This window comes from Pseudophryne corroboree, chromosome 6, assembly GCF_028390025.1.
Source record: "Pseudophryne corroboree isolate aPseCor3 chromosome 6, aPseCor3.hap2, whole genome shotgun sequence".
Lineage (NCBI taxonomy): Eukaryota > Metazoa > Chordata > Amphibia > Anura > Myobatrachidae > Pseudophryne > Pseudophryne corroboree.
Window position 1 is genome coordinate 194,222,802 of NC_086449.1, and position 27,358 is coordinate 194,250,159.

At 46.5% G+C, this 27,358-nt stretch overlaps 1 protein-coding gene across 3 annotated transcripts in view; it reads right to left on the reverse strand.

Moving 5' to 3' along the window:
* Positions 1 to 27,358, reverse strand: part of SMAD3 (SMAD family member 3) — a 251,863-nt gene that overhangs the window by 47,870 nt on the left and 176,635 nt on the right. For all 3 annotated transcript variants that reach the window (XM_063925564.1, XM_063925563.1, XM_063925561.1), the window contains exons 2-5: positions 7,642 to 7,835; positions 6,040 to 6,174; positions 3,291 to 3,362; positions 3,164 to 3,214 (exon numbers count right to left, since the gene is read on the reverse strand). In XM_063925564.1, the coding sequence (XP_063781634.1) occupies positions 3,164 to 3,214; positions 3,291 to 3,362; positions 6,040 to 6,174; positions 7,642 to 7,726 (343 nt within the window). In that variant the 5' untranslated portion in view covers positions 7,727 to 7,835. The remainder of the gene's footprint in view (positions 1 to 3,163; positions 3,215 to 3,290; positions 3,363 to 6,039; positions 6,175 to 7,641; positions 7,836 to 27,358) is intronic.

Genomic DNA, 27,358 nt, shown 5'->3' on the forward strand with positions numbered 1-27,358 from the left:
CACGTCGTCGGAACCAGGTGCGATTTTGGAATATTGAGAATCCAATCGTGCTGCCGCAACACTACCTGAGATAGTGCTACACCGACCTCCAACTGTTCCCTGGATCTTACCCTTATCAGGGAATTGTCCAAGTAAGGGATAACTAAAATTCACTTCCTTTGAAGGAATATCATCATTTCGGCCATTACCTTGGTAAAGACCCGGGGTGCCGTGGACCATCCATACGGCAGCGTCTGAACTGATAGTGACAGTTCTGTACCATAAACCTGAGGTACCCTTGGTGAGAAGGGTAAATTTTGACATGAAGGTAAGCATCCTTGATGTCCCGAGACATCATGTAGTCCCCTTCTTCCAGGTTCGCAATCACTGCTCTGAGTGACTCAATCTTGAATTTGAACCTCTGTATGTAAGTGTTCAAAGATTTTAGATTTAGAATCGGTCTCACCGAGCCGTCCGGCTTCGGTACCACAACAGTGTGGAATAATACCCCGTTCCCTGTTGCAGGAGGGGTATCTTGATTATCACCTGCTGGGAATACAGCTTGTGAATGGCTTCCAAAACTGTCTCCCTGTCAGAAGGAGACATCGGTAAAGCCGACTTTAGGAAACGGCGAGGGGGAGACGTCTCGAATTCTAATTTGTACCCCTGAGATATCACCTGAAGGATCCAGGGGTCTACTTGCGAGTGAGCCCACTGCGCGCTGAAATTCATTGAGACGGGCCCCCCACCGTGCCTGATTTTGCTTGTAAAGCCCCAGCGTATACTGAGGGCTTGGCAGAGGCGGGAGAGGGTTTCTGTTCCTGGGAACTGGCTGATTTCTGCAGCCTTTTTCCTCTCCCTCTGTCACGGGGCAGAAATGAGGAACCTTGTCCACGAAAAGACTGCGCCTGATAATACGGCGTCTTCTTATGTTGAGAGGCGACCTGGGGTACAAACATGGAATTCCCAGCTGTTGCCGTGGCCACCAGGTCTGAAAGACCGACCCCAATAACTCCTCCCCTTAATAAAGCAATACTTCCAAATGCCGTTTGGAATACGCATCACCTGACCACTGACGTGTCCATAACCCTCTACTGGTAGAAATGGACAACGCGCTTAGACTTGATGCCAGTCAGCAAATATTCCGCTGTGCATCACGCATATATAGAAATGCATCTGTTAAATGCTCTATAGGCAAAAATATACTGTCCCTATCTAGGGTATCAATATTTTCAGTCAGGGAATCCGACCACGCCAACCCAGCACTGCACATCCAGGCTGAGGCGATTGCTGGTCGCAGTATAACACCAGTATGTGTGTAAATACCTTTTAGGATACCCTCCTGCTTTCTATCAGCAGGATCCTTAAGGGCGGCCATCTCAGGCGAAGGTAGAGCCCTTACAAGCGTGTGAGCGCTTTATCCACCCTAGGGGGTGTTTCCCAACGCACCCTAACCTCTGGCGGGAAAGGATATAATGCCAATAACATTTTAGAAATTATCAGTTGTTATCGGGGGAAACCCACGCATCATCACACACCTCATTTAATTTCTCAGATTCAGGAAAACTACAGGTAGTTTTTCCTCACCTGAACATAATACCCCTTTTTTTGGTGGTACTCGTATTATCAGAAATGTGTAAAACATTTTTCATTGCCTCAATCATGTAACGTGTGGCCCTACTGGAAGTCACATTCGTCTCTTCACCGTCGACACTGGAGTCAGTATCCGTGTCGGCGTCTATATCTGCCATCTGAGGTAACGGGCGCTTTAGAGCCCCTGACGGCCTATGAGACGTCTGGACAGGCACAAGCTGAGTAGCCGGCTGTCTCATGTCAACCACTGTCTTTTATACAGAGCTGACACTGTCACGTAATTCCTTCCAACAGTTCATCCACTCAGGTGTCGACCCCCTAGGGGGTGACATCACTATTACAGGCAATCTGCTCCGTCTCCACATCATTTTTCTCCTCATACATGTCGACACAAAAGTACCGACATACAGCACACACACAGGGAATGCTCTGATAGAGGACAGGACCCCACTAGCCCTTTGGGGAGACAGAGGGAGAGTTTGCCAGCACACACCAGAGCGCTATATATATACAGGGATAACCTTATATAAGTGTTTTTCCCCTTATAGCTGCTGTATAGTTAATACTGCGCCTAATTAGTGCCCCCCTCTCTTTTTTTAACCCTTTCTGTAGTGTAGTGACTGCAGGGGAGAGACAGGGAGCTTCCCTCAAACGGAGCTGTGAGGGAAAATGGCGCCAGTGTGCTGAGGAGATAGGCTCCGCCCCTTTTTCGCAGACTTTTCTCCTGCTTTTTTATGGATTCTGGCAGGGGTTAAATGCATCCATATAGCCCAGGAGCTATATGTGATGCATTATTTTGCCATCCAAGGTGTTTTTATTGCGTCTCAGGGCGCCCCCCCCAGCGCCCTGCACCCTCAGTGACCGAAGTGTGAAGTGTGCTGAGAGCAATGGCGCACAGCTGCAGTGCTGTGCGCTACCTTGTTGAAGACAGGACGTCTTCTGCCGCCGATTTTCCGGACCTCTTCTGCCTTCTGGCTCTGTAAGGGGGCCGGCGGCGCGGCTCTGGGACCCATCCAAGCTGGGCCTGTGATCGTCCCTCTGGAGCTAATGTCCAGTAGCCTAAGAAGCCCAATCCACTCTGCACGCAGGTGAGTTCGCTTCTTCTCCCCTTAGTCCCTCGATGCAGTGAGCCTGTTGCCAGCAGGTCTCACTGAAAATAAAAAACCTAATCTAAAACTTTCACTAAGAAGCTCAGGAGAGACCCTAGTGTGCACCCTTCTCGTTCGGGCACAGAGATCTAACTGAGGCTTGGAGGAGGGTCATAGGGGGAGGAGCCAGTGCACACCAGATAGTCCTAAAGCTTTCTTTAGATGTGCCCAGTCTCCTGCGGAGCCGCTATTCCCCATGGTCCTTACGGAGTCCCCAGCATCCACTTAGGACGTTAGAGAAATAGAAAATAGAAATACAGACACAGATTAATATATGCCAAGGAATCCGGCCACACACCCACCTCACAGTTTAATGACATGATACCTACTGCCTGTCCTTTCAACCGGGTGGGCACAGAGGTAGGGCGTATTTGCTTCTTTACATAGCTATTGCCACACACAAACTCTATATATAGTAATAAGCAGCAAAGCCATGAACTCACCCATGTTACTGTGTGCCGGAGACATGCAATTTGGAGACAGGCTTGGTGAGCCTAAAACAATAATAAGGATATATGTTACAAACTTCACTGAAGTAAAATTCCACCCTTTGTATGTTTTGCATCTTACCTGAGTCTATGCTGTGGTTCATCTGGTCACTGGTTTCCCCATCTTCACTAAGATAACCAGGAGGTGGCGTTTCTACAGAAACAGAAGATACACTAATTAAGACCTGTGCCCATTGCTGTATTGTCTTACCCTGAAAATGACAAGTAAATAGTTGTAATTACGTTTTGTATTCTCTCTTATAGTTACAGGTGCTGATTCACGTAACTGTTCACTTGGACAAACCATGCTGCAATGTAAGGGGCACCCTCTGCAGTTTAACAAGCAGTAAAATCCATTGAATACGCATTTTACGTGGAATCAATGGCTTAGTGCGCATTAGCCATAGTTTACCGCGTGGATAAAATGCAGTTTTACTGAATACTGAAATCTAAATTGCAGTGTAAAAATAAAGCTGTCTTGACATTTGTGGGCTACATGCAACAGCAGCCAGTATTTACCCCACACAGAAAACATAGAGATGCACTTGCAGTTCAACATGGTTTGATCCAGACACAAAAATACATGCTTTTTTTGCTATACTTCCAAATCAGAATCAGGCCCTCTGGGGTAGATGTATTAACCTGGAGAAGGCATAAGGAAGTGATAAACCAGTGATATGTGCAAGGTGATAAAGGCACCAGCAAATCAGATCCTAACTGTTAATTTACATATTGGAGCTGATTGGCTGGTGCCTTTATCACCTTGCACATATCACTGGTTTATCACTTCCTTATGCCTTCTCCAGGTTAATACATCTTCCCCATTGTCTCTTATTCCCCAGTATCATTTTTATTGCTATTAGTTCAGGATTGTAAAGCACAAAAGAATATGCTGGCTCTATAGAAATAAGTGTTAATAGATAAATAAGGCAACCTACCGGTGATTACACATGCTGTTCATTATACACTGGATTATACAGAACCCTTATGAATGTTATACCAGCATCCTGTGGGTGAAGCCAGTAGCATACGTACTGACAGTGAGGTCCTCCATTGGATTTAATGATCACTACTCACAGGTGTATTGCAGTTGCATGTACTCTGTGATGACTGCACAATGGGACCTTATTAAATCATCTTTGAGACTGTAACATTAACAAAAATGGTAATTTCCTATTCTGGAATTCAGGACACACTTGCATTACAGAAAAAAATAATAGGTAAATACTGATTTTTGTTTTGTAACTTATACTGTTAGGAAATAGCACCAGTCACAGAAGGGCAGGCCGGTGTTTGGTGAGCAGATCCTATGAGGACCAGTCAGTGCAGATGTACAGTAATCGCTCACATTAGCACGTCACAGAAATCAGCAAACCAGACTCTGCAGCAGTTCTGATCGCCCCTCAATGGCCTGATGCTGAGATGCATGCAGTCAGCACGCAATGTAGCTAAGTGCAGCTGTGCATGCACTAAAAGTTCTAAAAACCTCTATGGCATGTGTGTACGCACACAGGTGCTGTTGTTATCGGGTTAGGCAGTATCAGGATGGTCTGCTCAGTGAGCATATTATGGCAGTGTGGCAGACATGTCAGTGTAAGCAGCTGCATTCCCAGGTGCAAAGCCGTAAGAATGGGAGGCCTGATGGAGACACTGCACCTGTCATAGGGCTGGTGAAATTTTTGATGGCGCTGACAATGGTGGGGTGTAAGGATGCAGCAATCAGTATTACAGATGCTGACAGTGGGCGTCTCAGTGCTTGCACATTAGGCCGCATGGATGTACACAAGGGGAGAAGTTTGCAGGCATTAGGGTGACTGCCAATAGACGTTGCTACGTGCGCTTCTCCATCCGACTCACAATCAGGCTCCAGTGAATCAGTGGCAATCAATGTTAGACCACACATAGCAACTTGGGGTCAATTTTGTTTAACACAATCACAGTCTGCATTTAACACAATAGCGCAGGTGTAGTTATACAACTTTTCCACCTAAAAACTGGCTCCGACCCTGGTAACTGGACCGGGTTAGTGGCGGGTCTACCTTCTGCCGGCGGCTGGAGATGACATTATCTCCAAGCGCTGAAGAGCTGGCTCTCCATAGGGTTTTAATGGGACCTGAGTCACCTGTTTACACTGCATTCTTACCGTGGTCCTTCCTGTATCCGACCCTGGTAGCTATCCGGGATGGATTCCAGGGTAACTGGACCTGGGTTATTTTTCAGGGACCCTTTTCCACTGAGCAGCAACCTGACAGACCCGAAAATAACCTAGGTTATTGCGGCAGTGGTGGAAAAGGGGTATTAGTGAGGCACAATGCAGCACATTCTCTTCACTGTAGAAGTGCCAGGTAGTGCTCCAAGTCTTGGTTACATGTGCTCCATCTGTACCCTTGAATCACAAAGTTTTATAGACTTGTGAGTTACAAACTTACAACTCAGGAAAACAGGCGCACTTTAAATAATGGTTAATGATGTTTTGGAAATGTATATTAAAAAGCTTTTAGTTAACAATACTTCAATATATAGTTCAATTTATGCCTAATGGTCCTTCTTAATTCGGGTGTTTGAAGCATGAGAAATAGTTGTATGCAGTTTGTACTATTCTACACAGTCATACGGCCGGGTCAGGTATGTATTCTGTAGGTATGAAACTGACATTGGCCCTTTGTAGTGGAAATTTATAACTTTAATTAGTTAATTGCGAAGGTAAACAACACAAAAGAATACAACAAAGACAAATAAAAAGTTTAGTCAGGTGTTGTTGGGAGAACTGTACTGAACTGAGAACACATAGGACACTGTTAGATTAACATGGTCTTAGCATGTGTCCAGACCTGGAATGTAGTTGATTTGTGGCTCAATGCCTGCTGGGAAATTGGTGTTCTCTGGGATGGAATGGCTGTAGTCATCGAGTGGAGGGAATTCTGCAGGAATCTCTGTGTTTCTTGGAACAAGTACAGGAGGCAACACTGGCAGGAAAAAAAAAGAAAAAGTACTTTGGACATTTATTTTATCTCCTTTAGTTCTTAAAATGAATAAATAACTATAAGCATCAATATGATTTATTTCCCTCTGCATTTCTGATATTCGATAGAGAAGACACAACTTCTTAAGCCATACCATGTTTTACAATAACGGCTCGCCCAAAGCAAAGATCAATCCCTTTGCATTCCAGAAGTAATGCAGGACAAAAAATCATGAGGTTAATTGGTCTGGATGGAGCTGTATGTTGTGCTGTATCTATGGGGACAGCAATCATGTATGCAACATGGGGACTACCATTAGTAAATAAAGTCTATCCATATGGAAGCTGTGACAGTGATTCAGAGATGGACGCAGTTTGTGTTGTTGGACGCAGTAGCAATGTGAAAATATGCTAATGCTGGGGGAGGGATCTTGTGTAAATAAATGCCTCCTGTACGCTTGTGTGATCCACTGCTGCATCCAAAGATGCAGCCATCCAATCACTTGTAAGAACATCGGCCATCTGAGAAACCCTCATGTTACTCAGATTGCCGCCTCAGGTCCTTAGCTGGGGCAGGAAATATGCGTCAGAAGACACAGATCCTGGCCTTGGCATGCATTACGCTGTCCCTATTTTCTAGAATGGTCCCCGTTGCTGCCCCCACAACGCTGGCAGCAGGTTAATCATGCTGCATCTTTGTGGCACTGCATGCAGGGTGGCAGGCAGAGATCAGCACATGCGCCATTCAGATCCTACACATGCGCCGTAAACATCGAAGTTGTGTGTAAACCATCGGGTTTACATACAACTCTGCATGAGGCCTTATATGTGATAAGAAATAGAGGTCAATAGAGGACTATCCTGTATTTTCTCTCTGCTGGTTTCTTTGTGAAATCTCTTCAGAAAGCAGTGCAATAAAACTTTATCTGGGGATCTTGGGAAAAAGTGTAAGGTTTTTTTTGTATTAAAACAAAGGAAGCATTCATAACAAAACATTCTTTTTTTAAACCCACTAATCCAGGGGAATAAAATATGAAGCAGAGAAGCAGACATCATTTTTTACACTGAAAGATGCATTTGTAAAATGCATGCATGTGACAGAAGGTAAGAGATATGCCTGTGTATAACAGTGTATACAATATCACTTGAACTGAATAATGATAATACAATGCCAGGAAATCAACCACAACTCATATAACACTGATATTGATACGGTTACATGTATGAGAGCAAGTGCTAACGTTTCATGTAACCTCCCTCCAAATCTCTGCCACTTATTACGTGTAAATAATATCCAAGTTATTCTTTGGCAGGATCACAGAAAAGCAATGCGTAGCCCAGGGGTTGTTTTAAGATAACAATGCTCTGCATAACATCTAAGTATATGCCTTCTTATTACTTCCTTTATCCTATGAACATCGCCATTATTATTTTACATAAAGCACTCCAGCTTTACTGACTATGCTGGTACCTGGAGTCTCCACCCTTTGGTAATGATACGGATTCACACAGACTTCATCCTTCTTCATATTGAAAGCGTATTCACACATTTCCATGGCGCGGAGCTCGTGGTGACTATGCAGATCCGGCCACCTCCAGAGACGGCAGTATATGACGTGGGGCAGACCTTTGCGATGGGACACTTGTAGCCTACCATCCAAAGACCTGCAGAGACAAAGGGCAGGGTGTTATGGACACATTTATAGTGCAATATGCCTTCAAATGCTCACTGCTATAATCAGTGGTTAAAGTGAGCAGGTATTCAGTATAATATTCTAGCTCTTTTCTCCTTCTCTCTTCCACCTCACCACTCAATTGTCACAATCAAATGTGTCTCCCATGCTGAGCCATACAGTAGGTGCTAAATTATTTATATAGGTCTCCATTTGGGTCTCCAGAAAAATGGCCACTGTTTGTTTGTTTGTTTGTTTGTATGAATCAGTCAGTAGAGACACACTGTACAGCTAAAGTTAATTCACCTGAAACCAATGACTTTATCAACACTAGCAAAATGGACAAAGGTAGATTTCTAATATGCCACAAGCAGCTGCTCAACTGATAGAGCCAGATTTCTGCATAATGGATGCTATTCTCAGTCTCTTGTCTTTATGTATCTGTCTGTGTCTGTTACATGGGAGAGGTGGGTTACACAGAGCCAGGATATTATATGCTTTTTAATGCTATTTGGTAAAAAGACACACTGGAATTAATCTCTGACCTGCCCCGCGTCCCTATCTCACCCCACATTTGTGGATTTTTGTCCGCAGCTTCATGAATCAGGCAGTACCGCAAGTAGCCGCACTTACATCCTAGAACTGGATTGACCCCCATACCCCCATTAAGTGCTATTACTTTGTAGGGGATGTGGTTACTTTACCTGCAAAGGATACGCAATGCCTTTGTAGTAGTCTTTTTTTGCATTTTATCAAGTTAAAAAGCATCTAAAATTTGGGTTAAAATGAATTTAAACCTATCAAAATCTCTAAAGCTTCAGGGTCTTGGTGGCACCCATCCATTCAGGTATACTTACCATACTGCCACATTAAAGTTCCAATTTTGACCACAGATGCTGACTCTAGAATTGAAATGCTTAATGGGAGAATAGTTTATTTTATTGTACACAGTACCCTGGTCTATAGTAAGGGTCACGCCCCAGAAAGGCACAATGATCATTGCTAGGCTGCCCACAGACACTCAGCAATGTAATCTTTATCTTTCAAATCCAGTGTATATTGGTATCCTCCCACTAATATAAAAAGGGGCAATATTTTTCTCTTACACTTGAACAGGTATATTAGTAAATGTCACATACTTCTACAGTACTGTGAACCAAAACACAACATCTCTGTAAATGGAAGAGTCTTTGTTTTGTTGGTCAGAAATGGGTTTTTAAATCTGCTTCACTTACCAAACGAAGCGCTCAACGGTGCGGATTCTATATATACATAAGCAGGATTTAGCATACATACAGGATATGTGGCACAGGTCACTGAGCTGAGAAAGAGGTCTGGCCGGATAAGATAAACTGTAGATAAGGGGGAGGGGGGCAGCAGAAAGTCCTGGCAATGCAATTTGCTTATACTGTATTTAACCCGCCTTGTGCCAGGAAATCAGTGCTGGCTTCATGGTCTAACCTTCTGTCACAAAGTTGTGTAAAAATGTGATTAAACAGGACACATACTGTACATTTCCTTTATTATGACCACGTGAATGGGATTGCCACCACTTTTTTCCTCATCACGATTCAGGGCTCAAACTCATCTTGCATACGGCTGTGAAAGGTAACTCAGTTCCAGGAATGGTGGGAATCTTTTACAAGTCACACTTGCAGAAATAACTATTAAATTCAGAAGGTTGAAAAAGCCTCAGCCCACTCAGGAAAACATCCTACAGCCTTTTCTGTAGCAAGACTGGAAATACTGTAGCAATGCCAAAGTTGTTACAGTATTCGTTGCTTTTAGTTCTTCATACATGGATACTTCAGACTGAAACCTTTTGATTCCCTTATTGCACATACATATACTGCTAGCAGAAATAAACATATATTGCAAATGAAAGCAATCAAATACTTCACTCATCACAATACGTATCGGCTCAAACCAAATCACAAATAATCTGGTTAACTGGAATCCAACGTCTCGCATGCTGACAGTGCTCCATGTGACAATGTGACGGGGGGGGGGGGGGGGGGGGTGGCACATAGGGGCATATTCAATTAAGAGCACATTTTTCAAAAATCTCATATGGTGGGGTTTTCCCCCAGGTGCAAGATTTTTGGTATTCCATTGGGTGTGTTTTTTTTTTTCATGCAGTGCTTTTTTGTTGTTGAACAATATGCACTGCCTCCCCGTACACACTGCACTACCGTTCACTCTGCACTACACTAAACTATTGCTCATCCTGTACTATGCACTACACTGCTTCTCACACTGCACTATGCACTACACTACCGCTCACCCTGCACCACCCCCCACTCACACTAGCACTGCAGTACCCCTAACCCTGCACCCCCTCCCCGCATACACTAGCACTACCGCTCACTCTGCACTATACTAAACTACTACTCACCCTGCACTATTCACTACACTACTTCTCACTATGCACTACACTACCACTCACCCTGCACCCCTTCTCCACACACACTAGCATTACACTACCACTAACGATGCACCCCCTCCCTGTACACACTAGCACTACACACTACCGCTCACTCTGCGTCTATTCACGGGAAACAGAGGGACTGGTGGAATGCCAGCAGCCCCTAAGTGACTAAATCGGGAGGCATGGCTTGTGGACGCTTCATCCCCGCTATGCCATGCCTCCTTCCCCAAAGACCCCTTTTAGGTCCCACGTCCACTTTCCTTGATGGTGGGAGCAGAGCCGGATTAAAGGGGGTGCCCAGGGGACACATTACCCCAGGCCCCCCTTATATTGGGGCCCCCCTGATTGCCATCAAGCAGTGGACATTTACACTGATTTATTTATACATATATAACGTTCTGCCATTGTGGCAGTGGCGCAGAACTACTCCTCCCGCGTGGGCCAAATTTGTTTTCAAGAGATGGAGACAGCCCTGTCTCCATCTCTGCACCGGCCGGGCACACCTGCAGTCACTGACTATCAGAGCAGCCGCACAAGCATGGACGGCTGCTCCTCACAGAGAGCTCTGATCAGCAGAGCTATCTGCAGCACTGGATACATTTGCAGACAGCAGAGGGAGCTACTGAGTATGTGCAGCAGCAGCTCCGCTCACATGGACTCGGGCAGTGACAATCTCCTCCTCTTCTCTCTTGGTTAGTGACGTGCATGTATGCTGTGTTCGTTGTGTATGTACAGTATGTATGTTGTGTGCATGTATGCTGTGTGTGTGTCTACAGGTTTGCTGTGTGTGTGTGTGTGTGTGTGTGTGTGTGTGTGTGTGTGTGTGTGTGTGTGTGTGTGTCATGTATGTACAGTATATATGGTGTGTGTGTGTGTGTGTGTGTGTGTGTGTGTGTGTGTGTGTGTGTGTGTGTGTGTGTGTGTAAGTATGCTGTATGTGTGGTAACAGTTTTCTTCTTGAAGATATTGTAACCAGCAGCTTGTGTGCCCTTAGACACTTGCAGAGGGTACCCCCACACCATACACCACCTACCGTGTGACAGGTTTGGGGTGGCCTTGTACCTTGCAGACCAGCTTCAACATTTGATTCTCTGAGTCCAGCTGAGTACCACAACTAATTGAGGAACCAACTAGGTACAATGCAATCTTAGACCTGGTATTAACAAACAATCAGGATTTGGTATCGGGTATTATAGTAGGGGAACCCATAGGAAACAGCGACCACAATATGGTCACATTCAATATCAGTTTCTACAAACAGCCCTATACTGGCTCAACTAGGACTTTAAACTTTAGCAAAGCCAACTTTGAAATGATGAGGGTATTTTTCAGGGATATTGAATGGGAAGGTTTGTTTTTAGGAAAAAATACTACGGAGAAATGGGAGGTACTAAAATTCCTGCTAGCTAAAAATACACTCAAATATATTCCTATGAGTAGCAAAAAAGGGAATAAAAATCATAAACCGATGTGGCTTAACAAAAAGATTAAGGAACTTATGGGCAAGAAAAGGAGAGCATTTAAAAAATACAAATCTGACGGGGATGCAGAGTCATTTCAGCAATATAAGGAATGTAACAAAAATTGCAAAAAGGAAATAAGAGCGGCTAAAGTAGAAACTGAAAAACTAGTAGCAAAGGAAAGCAAAGCGAATCCCAAAAAATTCTTTAAATACATTAATAGCAAGAGATTAAAAAAGGAGAGTATAGGCCCTTTGAAAGACAAGTTGGGAGTCTTAAGCAAAAATGATAATGACATAGCGGACACACTAAATGAGTTTTTTTCAACAGTATTCACTAGAGAGGACCCAATTCAGGGACTGACACACAATCTCAATAATGACAATATCACACTGATAGGTACTTATTTAAGCGAGGAAGTAGTCTGTGACCGATTAAAACATTTAAAGATTAATAAATCACCAGGGCCCGATGGTATTCATCCAAGGGTTCTAATGGAGCTTCACTCTGAACTGGCAAAACCACTATCTTTGATCTTTGAGGATTCAGTTATATCAGGTATGGTTCCCAAAGACTGGCGTATAGCGGAAGTAGTGCCTATATTCAAAAAGGGAAGTAAAGCTGAACCAGGTAATTATAGACCAGTTAGTCTTACATCTATAGTGGGGAAAGTATTGGAAGGTATTCTAAGAGATAGTATTCAGAAGTTCCTTGAAACCAATAAGGTCATTAAAAGGAATCAACATGGGTTTATGAAGGACAGATCCTGTCAAACCAACTTACTTGGCTTTTATGAAACAGTAAGCGCAAACCTAGATCAGGGTAAAGACGTGGATGTAATCTTTTTAGACTTTGCCAAAGCGTTCGATACTGTACCACACATGAGACTTATATACAAGCTACAAGAATCAGGGCTAGGAAGCACAATATGCACTTGGGTCAAAAACTGGTTAGATAATAGGAAGCAGCGCGTTGTGGTTAATGGATCTTTTCAACTTGGACTGAAGTGCTAAGTGGTGTGCCGCAAGGCTCAGTATTAGGACCGCTATTGTTCAATATTTTCATTAACGACCTAACAGAAGGTCTAGAGAGTATGGTGTCAATTTTTGCAGATGATACCAAATTGTGTAAGGCTATAAATACAGAGGAGGATGCCGAGTCTCTTCAGAACGACTTAGTTAAATTAGAAGCATGGGCAGCCAAATGGAGAATGCGCTTCAACACAGACAAGTGTAAGGTAATGCACTGTGGTAACAAGAACAAAAATTACACCTACCTACTAAATGGGGTAAAATTAGGGGATTCTGTACTGGAAAAGGACTTGGGTGTCCTCATAGATAGCAAGCTAAGAAGTAGTATCCAAAGTAGGACTGCAGCAAAGAAGGCTAATAAGATATTAGCATGCATAAAACGGGGTATTGATGCTAGGGACGAGAGTATTATACTCCCGTTATATAAATCACTAGTGAGGCCACACCTTGAATACTGTGTACAGTTCTGGGCACCGTACTACAAAAAGGATATCCTGGAGCTTGAAAAGGTACAGAGGAGGGCGACCAAACTAATTAAGGGCATGGAGACGATGGAATACAAGGAAAGGCTTGAAAGACTAGGCATGTTTACATTGGAAAAGCGGAGACTAAGAGGGTATATGATCAACATCTACAAATATATAAGGGGACAATACACAGAGCTTGCGCGGGACCTGTTTTTGGTTAGATCAACACAGAGGACTCGTGGACACTCGCTCAGGTTAGAGGAGAGGAGATTCCGCACAATACGGCGTGAAGGCTTTTTCACGGTAAAGACAATACGTGTTTGGAATTCCCGGCCCGAGGGAGTTGTAATGGCGGAATCTGTCAACACCTTTAATAATGGGTTAGATAAATTCCTATTGGAAAAGGATATCCAGGGGTATGGTGCATAGTCATGCATTATAGTTACTATAAATAGGGATAAAATGCAATGGCTGACAGCAGCATCAGTCAGAAATTTTAGTCAAATCATCATGCATAGGACACCACAAATAGGTTGAACTCGATGGACAATTGTCTTTTTTCAACCTCAGATACTATGTTACTATGTTACAATGTGATATTGTTTTGTTTTGCTACTTTGGACTCATTGGCTTTCTATTTTTCTGTTCAATAATATGTACTATAACAGCATTCATATATATATAGTGTATGGAATCCCCCCCTTCCCCCCATATATATATACTACAATTAGCCCTCAGGGGGCCCCCTTGTCTTAAGTACCCCGGGCCCCGTGGAGCCTTAATCCGGCCCTGGGTGGGAGGTATGCCATTCACTACACTACTTCTCGCTCTGCACTACTGCTCCTCCTGCTCCCCCTCCCCGCACACTAACACTACACTACACAACCGCTAACCCTGCACCCCCTCTCCACACACACTAGCACTATACTACACAGGTGTAGTATGAGTGGCCGGCGTTCGGGATTCCGGGGGGCCAGCATACCAACAGTTGGGCAAGCGCTAATGAGCTACGCTATTTATTCTCCCTCCAGGGGGGTCGTGGACCCCCAAGAGGGAGAATATGTGTCGGCATGCCGGCGGTCAGGATCCCGGCGCCGGTATGCTGGTTGCCGGGATCCCGGACGGCGGCATACTGAAGACCACCCATACCACACTACCCTTAACCCTGCACCCCCTACACCACATCGGCAGCCTGCTGAATACAAAAACAATCCCTCCAGTGGGGATTTTACTCACAATTTTTTTTTTACTTCAATTGAATAACACGGGTATATGGACAGTGCAAACCTATGGTAATTCAAAATTACGTGCAAGGTCCGCAGATTTTTTTGTGCCGGCAAAATCCTACACTTAATTGAATATGCCCCATAAGTTTATTTTTAATTTAATGCCTTTGGAGGAGAAGGTCACATTTGAGAGTCCCAAAATCTGATATATTGCCTACCACCAGTCTGACAAATTGCATGGCAAATTTGCATGGTAAGACGAAGAACGACGTTGCCATTTGTGTGGGTACCGTTATAACTCAGCAGCACAATTTACAAAGAAAATGTTATGGAAAGGACAGCAAAGACCAACATAGCACACACATGTACATACAGTATAAGAGCATTTACAATTATTTACATACTCAAAGGAGTTTGTACATTTCTTTTTAGGTTACAGGTTCTGTATAGGAATATTACCTTTACTGCCTCAAAAATCAGTGGCAAAACGAGAGAATTCTAGAACCTTGTGTTGTTTTGTAAGGCTAGAACATTATAATGATTTGAATATTCATACAGCACCACATAGTATAGCCCATGGTATATAGCATGGTCTAGGCTTACTAGTGTATAGTATCAGAGATAAAACGTTATCACCGCTCATTCCCACCAATAATAAGAGTCTATATATGTTATGGCTCAAATGTAACAGGCTCCAATTGCTGGTCCCGGCACTATTTCGGCAATATAGTCACTAGGTTTAAAGCTGCAATCCATTTTATGGTGAGACTAGGTTGGTTTTGCCTTGCCGCTTTACATGTAATGGCTATATTATATAGCGCCGGGACCAGCAAACTGGAGCCTATTACATTTGGGCCTATATATATTAAAGACCTTCTTAAATTGAAACTTTTATTTATTTAACATGAGAATGTAACCTTCTCAATGTGTAGGCTGTGTGACTAGCATTATTACACCTACAAACACTTTGGAGAATGTGTGGAACTGGCGCTCCAGGTCACAATACTCAGATATTTGAGAAAGTTATTTTAAGGGGGTAGAGCTCTAGCTGGGACTTGCCTTCTGCCAGAAAACACTTTTAAAGCCTGCAAGCGACTGCCAGCCCTGGCCTTATTCCAGCGGAACCGAGGCTTTTGCTCTACTGCTGCCAAGTTAGCCACTTAAAAACTACACACCCATCTGTATTGCAATTAGTTTGTATGCTTTCTGTATGTCTATGTAGCTAAGAGATGAAGGTGTATGCACATTCAGCACTATTAACATCAACTTTTGTTTTGTCAAAGTCAGAAAAATGTCTCAATGCACGTTGCCATATTTGCACCGCACACTGGTCCGCGCTGCGCGTGCGTACGCTCTCCCGTGAAGGCGCATACCCGCAATAGCGTGCACTCGCAGGCGCGGTATGCGTATTTACGGTAGAGTTTATGTAGTCGTAGCGTGCGACTCATTCGTTACAAATGTTCACAATTAATGTAGTTTATAGATCATGGTCCCTTTGATAGATTCTGAAAGTTTGGTTAAAATACAATGTCCCAGAGCTGAGGAATCCCTCTTTATATCGTACGAAGGGTCTAACAGGAATCATACAGCAGTGTTTGGTACCCATCGGAAGAGTATTTAATTAGCAATATTCCGGTGTTGGTTTGGAGCGTATTAATCGCTCGTGCGAATAGTTATGGACATAAGAAGTTTATGTCCATTTCTATTATTTACACATACTCCGGTATGCGGCGGGAAACCCAGTTTCCCACCCACCTGAGCTGTTGGAAATCGTCACAGCCCACCTGTATGAATCACCCTATGACCTTTTGTTATGATGCAGGGTCGAATTCCTTCGGCCAATGGACAATGGGATTGTAGGACCAGGAGATTGCATTGTGTGTGGGGCATAAATAGGCAGGCCGACCACATCCAGCTCTCACTCTCTCATCAACGGTTATCTGCTGATAGCCGGGAGCTGGATATCGAGGCGCAGGCGATCATACCCTTTGTGCGTAAGTTTCTCTCCGTAATCATTGTCTTTCTGTGAGCCAATTTCTCTCATCTCATCTCTCTCTCTCTCTCTCTCTCTCTCTCTCTCTGTTCTGTTCTCTCATATCTCCCCTAGACTAGGCTAGTATTGTATTGTATTAGATAGTATTGAATTGTATTGCATTTAGGTCAGTGTAGTATTGTCTTTTTGTATTTATTGTTTAGTTCTGTGGTTAGGAAGTCTCTGTTATATTGTAGTGTATCATTTGTACTGTTATCCCCTTTTACAAGTATATTAGATATAATACAGTTAATAGGCTTTGGAACCTAAACCAGTATCTGTGTATTTTCTATAGTGTTAAGTGTTCACTTGAGCGTCGGTGACGCTCAAGCAGCTTTGTAGTTAGTCAGGTTACACAAGGTTGCACTTACACCCTGTACTCACATTAAGGTATTCAGTGTATTTCATTGGTATAAGGTTTTAACATAAAGGTATAGTGTTGTGAGCGTCTGCATCGCTGGTGACCTCCTCGTGGTCTCGAGCGCACGCTACGCTACAGCGAATCATTCCCCTAGTCATAGCCAATAACGTGTCCTGTGATCCCTGGGCCGTGAGCGAACGTGACGCTTGAGCGTCTCGCCTACGGCTGAGCGATCGTTACGCAACTAGCGTACCATTACGGTACTTCTTAAGTAAACAGCGTACAGTGTTCTTAGCTTCATAAAGGGTTGTTTATACGACAAAGGAATTTAGCATTGTCAGTTTGTAAAGTGCTGACATATTACATAATGCTGCACAATGATCAGAACACTATCCTATTACGTAAAATGGGCCTGATTCTGACACAGAACTAAAGCAAAGCAAACAAGCCCAGCATCCCAACTAGGTACTACACAATCCTGCAACCAGAATCCCGACCACCGGGATCCCGAACGAGTCCTTGCCCGGCCGCAGGACAGGTAAGCCACAGGGGGAGGATAAGTTTAGGCTGCAGGGGGAGGGATAGGGTTAGAATGTGGGCAGGGAGGGTTAAGTTTAGGCTGCGGGAAGGGGGAGGGGTTAGGTTTAGGCACTACCAGGGAGGGTTAGGGTTAGCTGTGGGGGATGAGGGCGGGGGTTGGGTTTAGGATACGGGAAGGGAGGGTTAGTGGGGGGCATTGAAAAAAGGTAAGTATGCTTACCTCGCCCCAGTCAGGGTTCTCACCCAGGGGTGTATCTAGGGGTCTGAGCGCCCCTGGCAAAGAAAGTAAGTGGTGCCCCCCACCCAGAGACACAGAGGGGGGAGTTACAGGTAGGCTGAGGTCAAGGACACTGAGGGAGAATTGCAGGGAGGCTGCAGTAGGGACAATAAAGGTGGAGGGCTTACAGGGAGGCTGAGATCAGGGACACTAAGGGGCAATTACAGGGAGGGTGTGGACAGGGACACTGAGGGGGAATTACAGGAGAGTGCGGGCAGGGACACTGAGGGGGAATTACTGGGAGGGTATGGGCAGGGACACTGAGGTTGAATTACAGGAGGATGTGGGCAGGGACACTGAAGGGGGAGTCACAGGGAGGCTGAGGTCAGGGACACTGAGGGGTAATTACAGGGAGGATTCGGGTAGTGAAAATGAGAGGGAGGGGCTACAGGGAGGCTGAGGTCAAGGACACTGAGGAGCAATTACAGGGAGGGTGCGGGAAGGGACACTGAGAGGTAATTACAGGAGTGTTCGGGCAGGGACACAGAGGGGGGAGTCACAGGGAGGCTGAGGTTAGGAACACTGAGGGAGAATTACAGGGAGGGGTGCAGGCAGGGACACTAAGGAGGAATTACGATGGGGGTGCAGGCAGTGAGACTGAGGGGGAATTACGAGGAGTGTGCAGGCAGGGACACTGAGGGGGAATTATGGTTAGGGTGTGGGTAGGGACACAGAGGGAATTACGGGGAGGTGTGGATAGGGACACTGAGGGGGAATTACGGTTAGGGTGCGGGTAGGGACACTGAGAGGGAATTACGGGGAGGGTGCGGGAAGGGACACTGAAACGGAATTACAGGAGTGTGGGGGCACGGCCACTGAGGGGGGAGTCACAGGAACACTGAGGGAGAATTACAGGGATGGGGCAGGCAGGGACACTGAGGGGGAATTACGGTTAGGGTGCGGGTAGGGACACTCAGAGGGAATTACGGGGAGGTTGCGGGCAGGGATACTGAGGGGAAATTATGGGAAGGGTGTGGGCAGGGACACTGAGAGGGAATTACAGAAGTGTATGGCCAGGGTCACTGAGGGGGCAGTTACAGGGATGGTGCGGGCAGAGACACTGAGGGGGAATTACAAGGAGGATGCGGACAGGGACACCGAGGGGATATATGCACACATACATACATACATACAGTTAAAAACCCCTCTCTAGGCGTGATGGCACTACAAGTCCCAGCAAATCCAGTTGACAAGGTGTGCTGGGACTTGTAGTCTCAACACAGGGACGGATCTAGACTTTTCTTTAGGGGGGCGGTTTACTGTTTAATCTTGACTCCTCCCTCTACAGTCCCAACTCCTCCCATCTGCAATCCTAACTCCTCCTCTCTCAATTCTGACTGAACTTTTTGAGTGAGACTGAGATAGAGCTTTGTGATTGTTCTATGTACATGTGACTGTGCTATGGGGTAATTGTATTTATTAGCCCTAGTACCCACACACCAGCAAGTGAGTGGCAAATGCTCTGTAACCCTTGCTCTCCTGGCTCCTCTGTGCTGCTGTGGTATAAGCTGCAGCACATCATTCTGCCTCAGGCTCTCCCAGGAGAGCTCTCTTCTGCTGAAAAGTGGGCGTGGCTATGACTGTGTTAGGGGGGGGGGGGGGCGGTCGCCCCCTTCGCCCCCCCCTAGATCCGGCCCTGTCTCAACACAGCTGGACAGGCAGTCACTGGTCTAGATATCTCTCCATACAGAGATCTTTGTAAGCTGTGATCCAGACTGCCAGGATAGATCATGCATTGCAGCTACGGTACCGCAGAAAATGTACAGGTATGCTCATGCTGCACTGCTAACTGGTGCTGATTGTAGTGGCTGGTGTTTGATGACAGACTGCGTGGGACCAATGAGAAGGGGAGCCGATGAGGAAGAGGAGGTGCCTCGCCCCTCCCCATACCTGGAAGTGCCCCGCTCCCTGGCTATATTCACCATCATTGTGACCGTAGTCACAGAGAGTGTCAGAGTGCAATACGCTTCTGAGAGTCCGGCAATGGATGAGCACTGCTAAGGGATGTACTCAGTGAGAACTACTATGTCATTCTACCCCCTGGTGCGGGTGGCACTGCCGGGCGGCGCCCCCCTCCTTGGCCAGCACCCCTGGCAAGTGCATTCCTGGCCAATAGGAAGATACACCCCTGTTCTCACCATCGAGATTCCGCAGTCGGTATTTTGACCATCGCTATCCCGAGCTCCGGCATCACCCAACACTCTGGAACAAACCATGTTGCAATGCAAGGGGAGCAAATACATTTATTTTCCGTGCAGGGTAAATACTAGCGCCATCACAGAAATTAGATCGTTAAGCTAAATGACTGGCATGAACCATTTATCACTCAGTGTATTGTAATGAAAGAGGATCATTCACAGTTTGAAAACAGCTGAAGAATGGGCTGGGTCGTTCAGTTTGGTTTTTAAACCTGTCCCATTCACCCACAGCTGTTCAGCCAACTTCAGACTGTGAATGCAGAAAACCTGCATATATAGGGTTCACTTTAATTGTCTGCGGCGTTAAAAAGCTGTCAACGGCACCGCATCTTGCACTCCAATCTCAGTCTAAATTTGCACAAAACTACTTACAGCTCTTTGGTGCTACGAGCAGTTTTCTGTGAGTTCCGGTTTGCTGAAAAGTGTGGCTATTGCCTTGCTTATTTGCACCTGCGATGCAGGGCCGGTGCTAGGGTGTTCGGCGCCCCCTGCAAATTATACATTTGCGCCCTCCCATACCTTACAGAGGGACAGCATGCAGCGAAAAAAAGGTATGTGGTCTCACAAGAAAGGGGCATGGCCACACAATAGTACCCCCATTTCAAATTACTCCATACAGTAGCACAATCCTATTCACATTACACCGCACACGCAGTAGCGCCACTTATACGCATAGTGCCCCAGTAGTAGCGCCGATTACACACATAGTGCCCCTAGTAGTAGCGCCGCTGACGCGCATAGTGCCCCCAGTAGGAGCGCTCCCAGTAGTAGTACCTCCAGTAGTATCGTCGCTTACACACAAAGTGCCCCCAGGAGTAGTGCCACTTATACACAGCGCCCCCAGTAGTTGTGCTGCTTATACAGAGTGCCCCCAGTAGTTGTGCTGCTTATACAGAGTGCCCCCAGTAGTTGTGCTGCTTATACAGAGTGCCCCCAGTAGTTGTGCTGCTTATACAGAGTGCCCCCAGTAGTAGCGCCACTTAGAAATATAGTGCCCCTACTAGTAGTTATACATAATACCCCCAGTAGTAGTGCCATAATTTCCCCCACCACACACACACACACACACACACACACACACACACACACACACACACACACACACACACACACACACACACTTTCTCTCTTTCACTCTCTCTTTCCCTCCACTCACCTAAGTCTGTCTGGCCGGATCAGGAGCAGCATCCTCTCCCTCTTCACACACAACAGCCTGGTCCCCTGTAGCTCTGCCCCTCTGACCCACATAGTTCCGCCCCCTATGGTCATTTATGCCCACCCCCTTTCCCCATCCACAACACTGCTGAAGGGAGAGGGGGTATGGACTCTTCAAGCTGCCGCCGCCTGTGTCTGTAGTGTGACAAGCGCAGCGGCAGCCAGCAGGGGACCTCAGCACAGGGATGCAGAGCAGGGAGAGCGCCTATCCAGCACAGCGCCTCCCTGCACTGCATCCCTTTGCTGAGTGGATAGCGCCGGGCCTGTGCGATGTATTCACAGGTAACTGGATTTACCCCACAGTGTAGTTAAGGGAGTGCTCCAACTATCTGGCAATCAGCTCTACCCCCGTGCCAGTCGGTTGGTCACCTGATCATACACTATAAGGCTAGCTTTGGCCCTATAACAAGAATATTATTATACAGCCATCTCTTAACTTGTATATAAGTCAAATATGAATAAAGAAAAAAGCTTTAGAGTCCTTTTATATGTAAACCTTGCACATATAGCTCACAAATAATGAGTGGTACAGGCAGGTAATGCAACTTATATTAAACCTGGTACATTTAGGTGATACAGTGTATTGCATATGTGATGCGCTGTACAAGACAATAGGAAATGAGATAACTTTCACCATCCACTGTTCAATGCAGCTTACTGTCTTTCCTGACACTTTTTCTGAAACCTTCTGTCAGGGTGGAAACGATGTACAGTTTATGAAGCTTGGTTTCTGTTCCTGTATGTGGGCTCAGTGTACTATTCAGGCAACAGCTGGTGCATTAAAGCTATCGTTTTAGTGTCCGCGAGGAATACACAGACTATCTGCCCACACGTCTGACATGAAGCTAAATAGAGTCATACAGGGCAATAACAGGAGGCTGTATGAGCTGTGTGTTCACATGTACAGTGAAGAACTGGATCAGACGATTTCACCCCAAATTGTTGTAACATGAACATCTTCAAGGCTGTGGGAGCCCTCTAGGTGGTCCTACACTAGACAGCAACAGACAAACACTGAGCAACACAAATCATAAAACGCCATTCTTATTTATTTATGGAATATTTTAAATAGTAAACATTCTTTCTTCCTAGCCACCAGCGATTATCTTCAGTTTTATTTTATGAGTAGGAACTCAGCTCCTCAACAGACAATGCCTCACTAGCTGCAACATTTAACAATTTTTAGACCCAAAGTTATCTTTAACAGATAACGACTTTCCTCAGTATTAATGGATTATAAAAGTTTCACTGTGATGCAAGTAATACCCCTTTCAGACTAGCAAAAATTTCCCGGGTTATTGCACGTGAACGGGTATCAACCCATGATTTTGCTTAGTCTGAATGGGTCCTAAAGCAATATCCCGGGTCGAGCGCCCCGGCATTTTATCCCAGGTCGTGACCTGGGTTGAAGCCGGAATTGACCCGGGAGGCAGGCAGTGTGAACGGGTAAGCCGGGTCAATGCGACCGGCACCCGTTCTCTGCATAGGAGGAGGCAGCGCTTGGAGATGATCATCTCCAAGCGCAGCCTCCAGTAGCGTCAGCGCTGACGTCACCAACCCGGCAATATGCCGGGTCGGGCCACAAGTCTGAAAGGGGTCTCAAGCCAGGCCTCACCTGTGTACACATTCCCGGGTGTGACCCGGCTATGTAAGTCTGAAAGGGGTGTAATAGGTACTTACCATATTTTCTTGTGGAAATACTGCACCAATGTAAGTGCTGCACCCCAAGAAAAGACACCAAAATAGTCAAGATCTAATAGAAACTCTGAGCCCATCGTAACTGCACCCCCACCCGTTGCTGCATAACCATAAACACTACACCCCTAAAAAAGCCAGTGGAAGCAGGAAGAAGGTTTACAGGAAATCAGAAGTACAGAGCAGAGGGTAGAGAGGAAGCAGGGAAGCAGAAGCACAGGGCCAAGATGATTGTGAGTGGGCAGAAAAGGAGAAGGAAAGCAGAAGCACAGGGCAGTGGTGATTGTGAATGGGTAGAGGGGGAATTGACCCAGGAGGCATGCAGTGTGAACGGGTAAGCCGGGAAAGTAAAAGCACAGGGCATAGGTGATTGTGAGCGGGTAGAGGGAGAGCAGGAAGCAGAAGCACAGGGCAGTGGTAATTTTAAGTGGGTAGAGTGTAGAGAGAAGCAGGGAAGCAGAAGCACAGGGCAGAGGTGAGTGTGATCAGGTGCAGAGGGAACAGGAAAGCAGGAGCACAGGGCCAAGAAGTTTGTCAGCAGGTAGAGGGGGAGCAGAAAATAAGAAGCACAAGGCAGAGAGGATTGTGAGCAGGTAGACGAGGAGCAGAAAAGCAGACGCACAGGGTGGGAAGAGGTGATTGTGGGCAGGTAGAGGAGGCAAAAGCACAGGGTCGGCAGAGGTGATTGTGAGCGGTTGCAGGAGGAACAGGAAAGCAGAAGCACAGGGTAGAGGTGATTGTGAGTGGGTAGGGGAAGATTAGGAAAGCAGAAGCACAGGGTAGAGGTGATTGTGAGTGGGTAGGGCAAGATTAGGAAAGCAGAAGCACAGGGCAGAGGTGATTGTGGATGGGTAAAGAAGGAGCAGGAAAGCAGAAGCACAAGGTAGAGGTGATTGTGAGTGGGAAGAGGGAGAGCAGGAAGCAGAAGCACAGGGTGGGCAGAGGTGATTGCAAGCGGGCAGAGGGGGAGCAGGAAAGCAGAAGTGCAGAATGGGCAGATGTGATTGTCAGCAGGTAGAGGAGGAGCAGGAAAGCAGAAGCACAGGGCAGAGGTGACTGAGTGGGAGCAGGAAAACAGAAGCACAGGGCAGAGGTGACTGTCCATGGATGGGGAGCAGAAAAGCAGAAGTGCAGAATGGGCAGATGTGATGGTGAGCAGGTAGAGGAGGAGCAGGAAAGCAGACGCACAGGGCAGAGGTGACTGTCAGTGGAGGGGGAGCAGAAAAGCAGAAGCACAGGGCAGAGGTGACTGTGAGCGGGCAGAGGAGGAGCAGGAAAGTAGAAGCACAGGGGGAGCAGGAAAGCAGAAGCACAGGGCAGAGGTGACTGTGAGCAGGTAGAGGAGGAGCAGGAAAGCAGAAGCACAGGGCAGAGGTGACTGTGAGCGGGTAGAGGAGCAGGAAAGCAGAAGCACAGGGCAGAGGTGACTGTGAGAGGGTAGAGGAGGAGCAGGAAAGTAGAAGCACAGGGGGAGCAGGAAAGCAGAACACAGGGCAGAGGTGACTGTGAGCGGGTAGAGGAGGAGCAGGAAAGCAGAAGCACAGGGCAGAGGTGACTGTGAGCGGGTAGAGGGGAGCAGGAAATCAGAAACACAAGAAAATGATGATTGTGAGCAGGTGGAAGGGGGTAGGAAAGCAAAAGTACAGGGCAGAAATGATTGTAAAGCAGGTAGAGAGGAGCAGGAGAGCAGACGCACAGAGTGGGCAGAGGTGATTTTGGGCGGGTAGAGGAGGAAGAAGCACAGGGCGGAGGTGACTGTCAGTGGAAGGGGAGCAGGAAAGCAGAAGCACAGGGCAGAGGTGACTGTGAGTGGAGGGGGAGCACGAAAGCAGAAGCACAGGGCACAAGTGACTGTAAGTGGAGGGGGAGCAGGAAAGCAGAAGCACAAGGCAGCGGTGACTGTAAGTGGAGGGGGAGCAGGAAAGCAGAAGCACAGGGCAGAGGTGATTGTAAGCGAGTAGAGGAGCAGAAAAGCACAAGCACAGGTGACTGTAAGTGGAGGGGGAGCAGGAAAGCAGAAGCACAGGGCAGAGGTGATTGTGAGTAGGTAGAGGAGCAGGAAAGCAAAAGCACTGAGCAGAGGTGATTGTGAACGTGTAGAGGGGGAGCACGAAAGCAGAAGTCAGGTGAATGTGAGCGGGTAGAGGAGAAGCAGTAGAGGTGTTTGTGAGCAAGAAGGGGGGGGGGGACAGGAAAGCAGAAGTACAGAGCAGAAGTGATTGTGAATATGTGGAAGGAGAGCTGGAAAGCAGAAGCACAGGGCACAGGTGAACGCGAGCAGGTAGAGGAGGAGCAGGAAAGTAGAAGCACAGGGCAGAGGTGACTGTGAGTGGGTAGAGGGGGAGCAGGAAATTAGAAGCACAAGGCACTGGTGATTGTTAGCAGGTGGAGGGTGGTAGGAAAGCTAAGTACAGGGCAGAGATGATTGTATGCAGGTAGAGGAAAAGCAGGAGAGCAGACGCACAGAATGGGCAGAGGTGATTGTGGGCAGGTAGAGGAGAAAGAAGCACAGGGTGGGCAGAGGTGATTGTGAGTGGGCAGAGGGGAAGCAGGAAAACAGAAGTACAAGTTGGGCAGAGGTGATTGTGAGTGGGTAGCAGGAGGAACAGGAAAGCAGAAGCACGGGGTAGAGTTGATTGTGAGTGGGAAGAGGGGGAGGAGGAAGGAAGAAGCAAAGGGTGGAGGTGATTGTGACTGGGAAGAGGGAGAGCAGGAAAGCAGAAAATAAGATTTTACTCACCGGTAAATCTATTTCTCGTAGTCCGTAGTGGATGCTGGGAACTCCGTAAGGACCATGGGGAATAGACGGGCTCCGCAGGAGACTAGGCACTCTAAAAGAAAGATTAGGTACTATCTGGTGTGCACTGGCTCCTCCCTCTATGCCCCTCCTCCAGACCTCAGTTAGGATACTGTGCCCGGAAGAGCTGACACAATAAGGAAGGATTTTGAATCCCGGGTAAGACTCATACCAGCCACACCAATCACACCGTATAACTCGTGATACTATACCCAGTTAACAGTATGAAATATAACTGAGCCTCTCAACAGATGGCTCAACAATAACCCTTTAGTTAGGCAATAACTATATACAAGTATTGCAGACAATCCGCACTTGGGATGGGCGCCCAGCATCCACTACGGACTACGAGAAAATAAGAATTTACTTACCGATAATTCTATTTCTCGGAGTCCGTAGTGGATGCTGGGGTTCCTGAAAGGACCATGGGGAATAGCGGCTCCGCAGGAGACAGGGCACAAAAAAGTAAAGCTTTACTAGGTCAGGTGGTGTGCACTGGCTCCTCCCCCTATGACCCTCCTCCAGACTCCAGTTAGGTACTGTGCCCGGACGAGCATACACAATAAGGGAGGCATTTTGAATCCCGGGTAAGACTCATACCAGCCACACCAATCACACCGTACAACTTGTGATCTAAACCCAGTTAACAGTATGACAACAGAAAGGGCCTCTTAAAGATGGCTCCTTAACAATAACCCGAATTAGTTAACAATAACTATGTACAAGTATTGCAGATAATCCGCACTTGGGATGGGCGCCCAGCATCCACTACGGACTCCGAGAAATAGAATTATCGGTAAGTAAATTCTTATTTTCTCTATCGTCCTAAGTGGATGCTGGGGTTCCTGAAAGGACCATGGGGATTATACCAAAGCTCCCAAACGGGCGGGAGAGTGCGGATGACTCTGCAGCACCGAATGAGAGAACTCCAGGTCCTCCTTTGCCAGGGTATCAAATTTGTAAAATTTTACAAACGTGTTCTCCCCCGACCACGTAGCTGCTCGGCAGAGTTGTAATGCCGAGACCCCTCGGGCAGCCGCCCAAGATGAGCCCACCTTCCTTGTGGAGTGGGCTTTTACAGTTTTAGGCTGTGGCAGGCCTGCCACAGAATGTGCAAGTTGAATTGTGTTACAAATCCAACGAGCAATCGACTGCTTAGAAGCAGGTGCGCCCAACTTGTTGGGTGCATACAATATAAACAGCGAGTCAGATTTTCTGACTCCAGCCGTCCTTGCAATGTATATTTTTAAGGCTCTGACAACGTCCAACAACTTGGAGTCCTCCAAGTCGCTAGTGGCCGCAGGCACCACAATAGGTTGGTTCAGATGAAATGCTGATACCACTTTAGGGAGAAAATGCGGACGAGTCCGCAGTTCTGCCCTATCCGAATGGAAGATTAGATAAGGACTTTTATAAGATAAAGCCGCCAATTCAGATACTCTCCTGGCAGAGGCCAGGGCTAGTAACATAGTCACTTTCAATGTGAGATATTTCAAATCCACCTTTTTCAATGGTTCAAACCAATGGGATTTGAGGAAATCTAAAACTACATTTATATCCCACGGTGCCACCGGAGGCACCACAGGAGGCTGTATATGCAGTACTCCCTTGACAAAAGTCTGGACCTCAGGGACAGAGGCCAATTCTTTTTGGAAGAATATTGACAGGGCCGAAATTTGAACCTTAATGGATCCCAATTTGAGACCCATAGATAATCCTGATTGCAGGAAATGTAGGAAACGACCCAGTTGGAATTCCTCCGTCGGAACCCTCCGATCCTCGCACCAC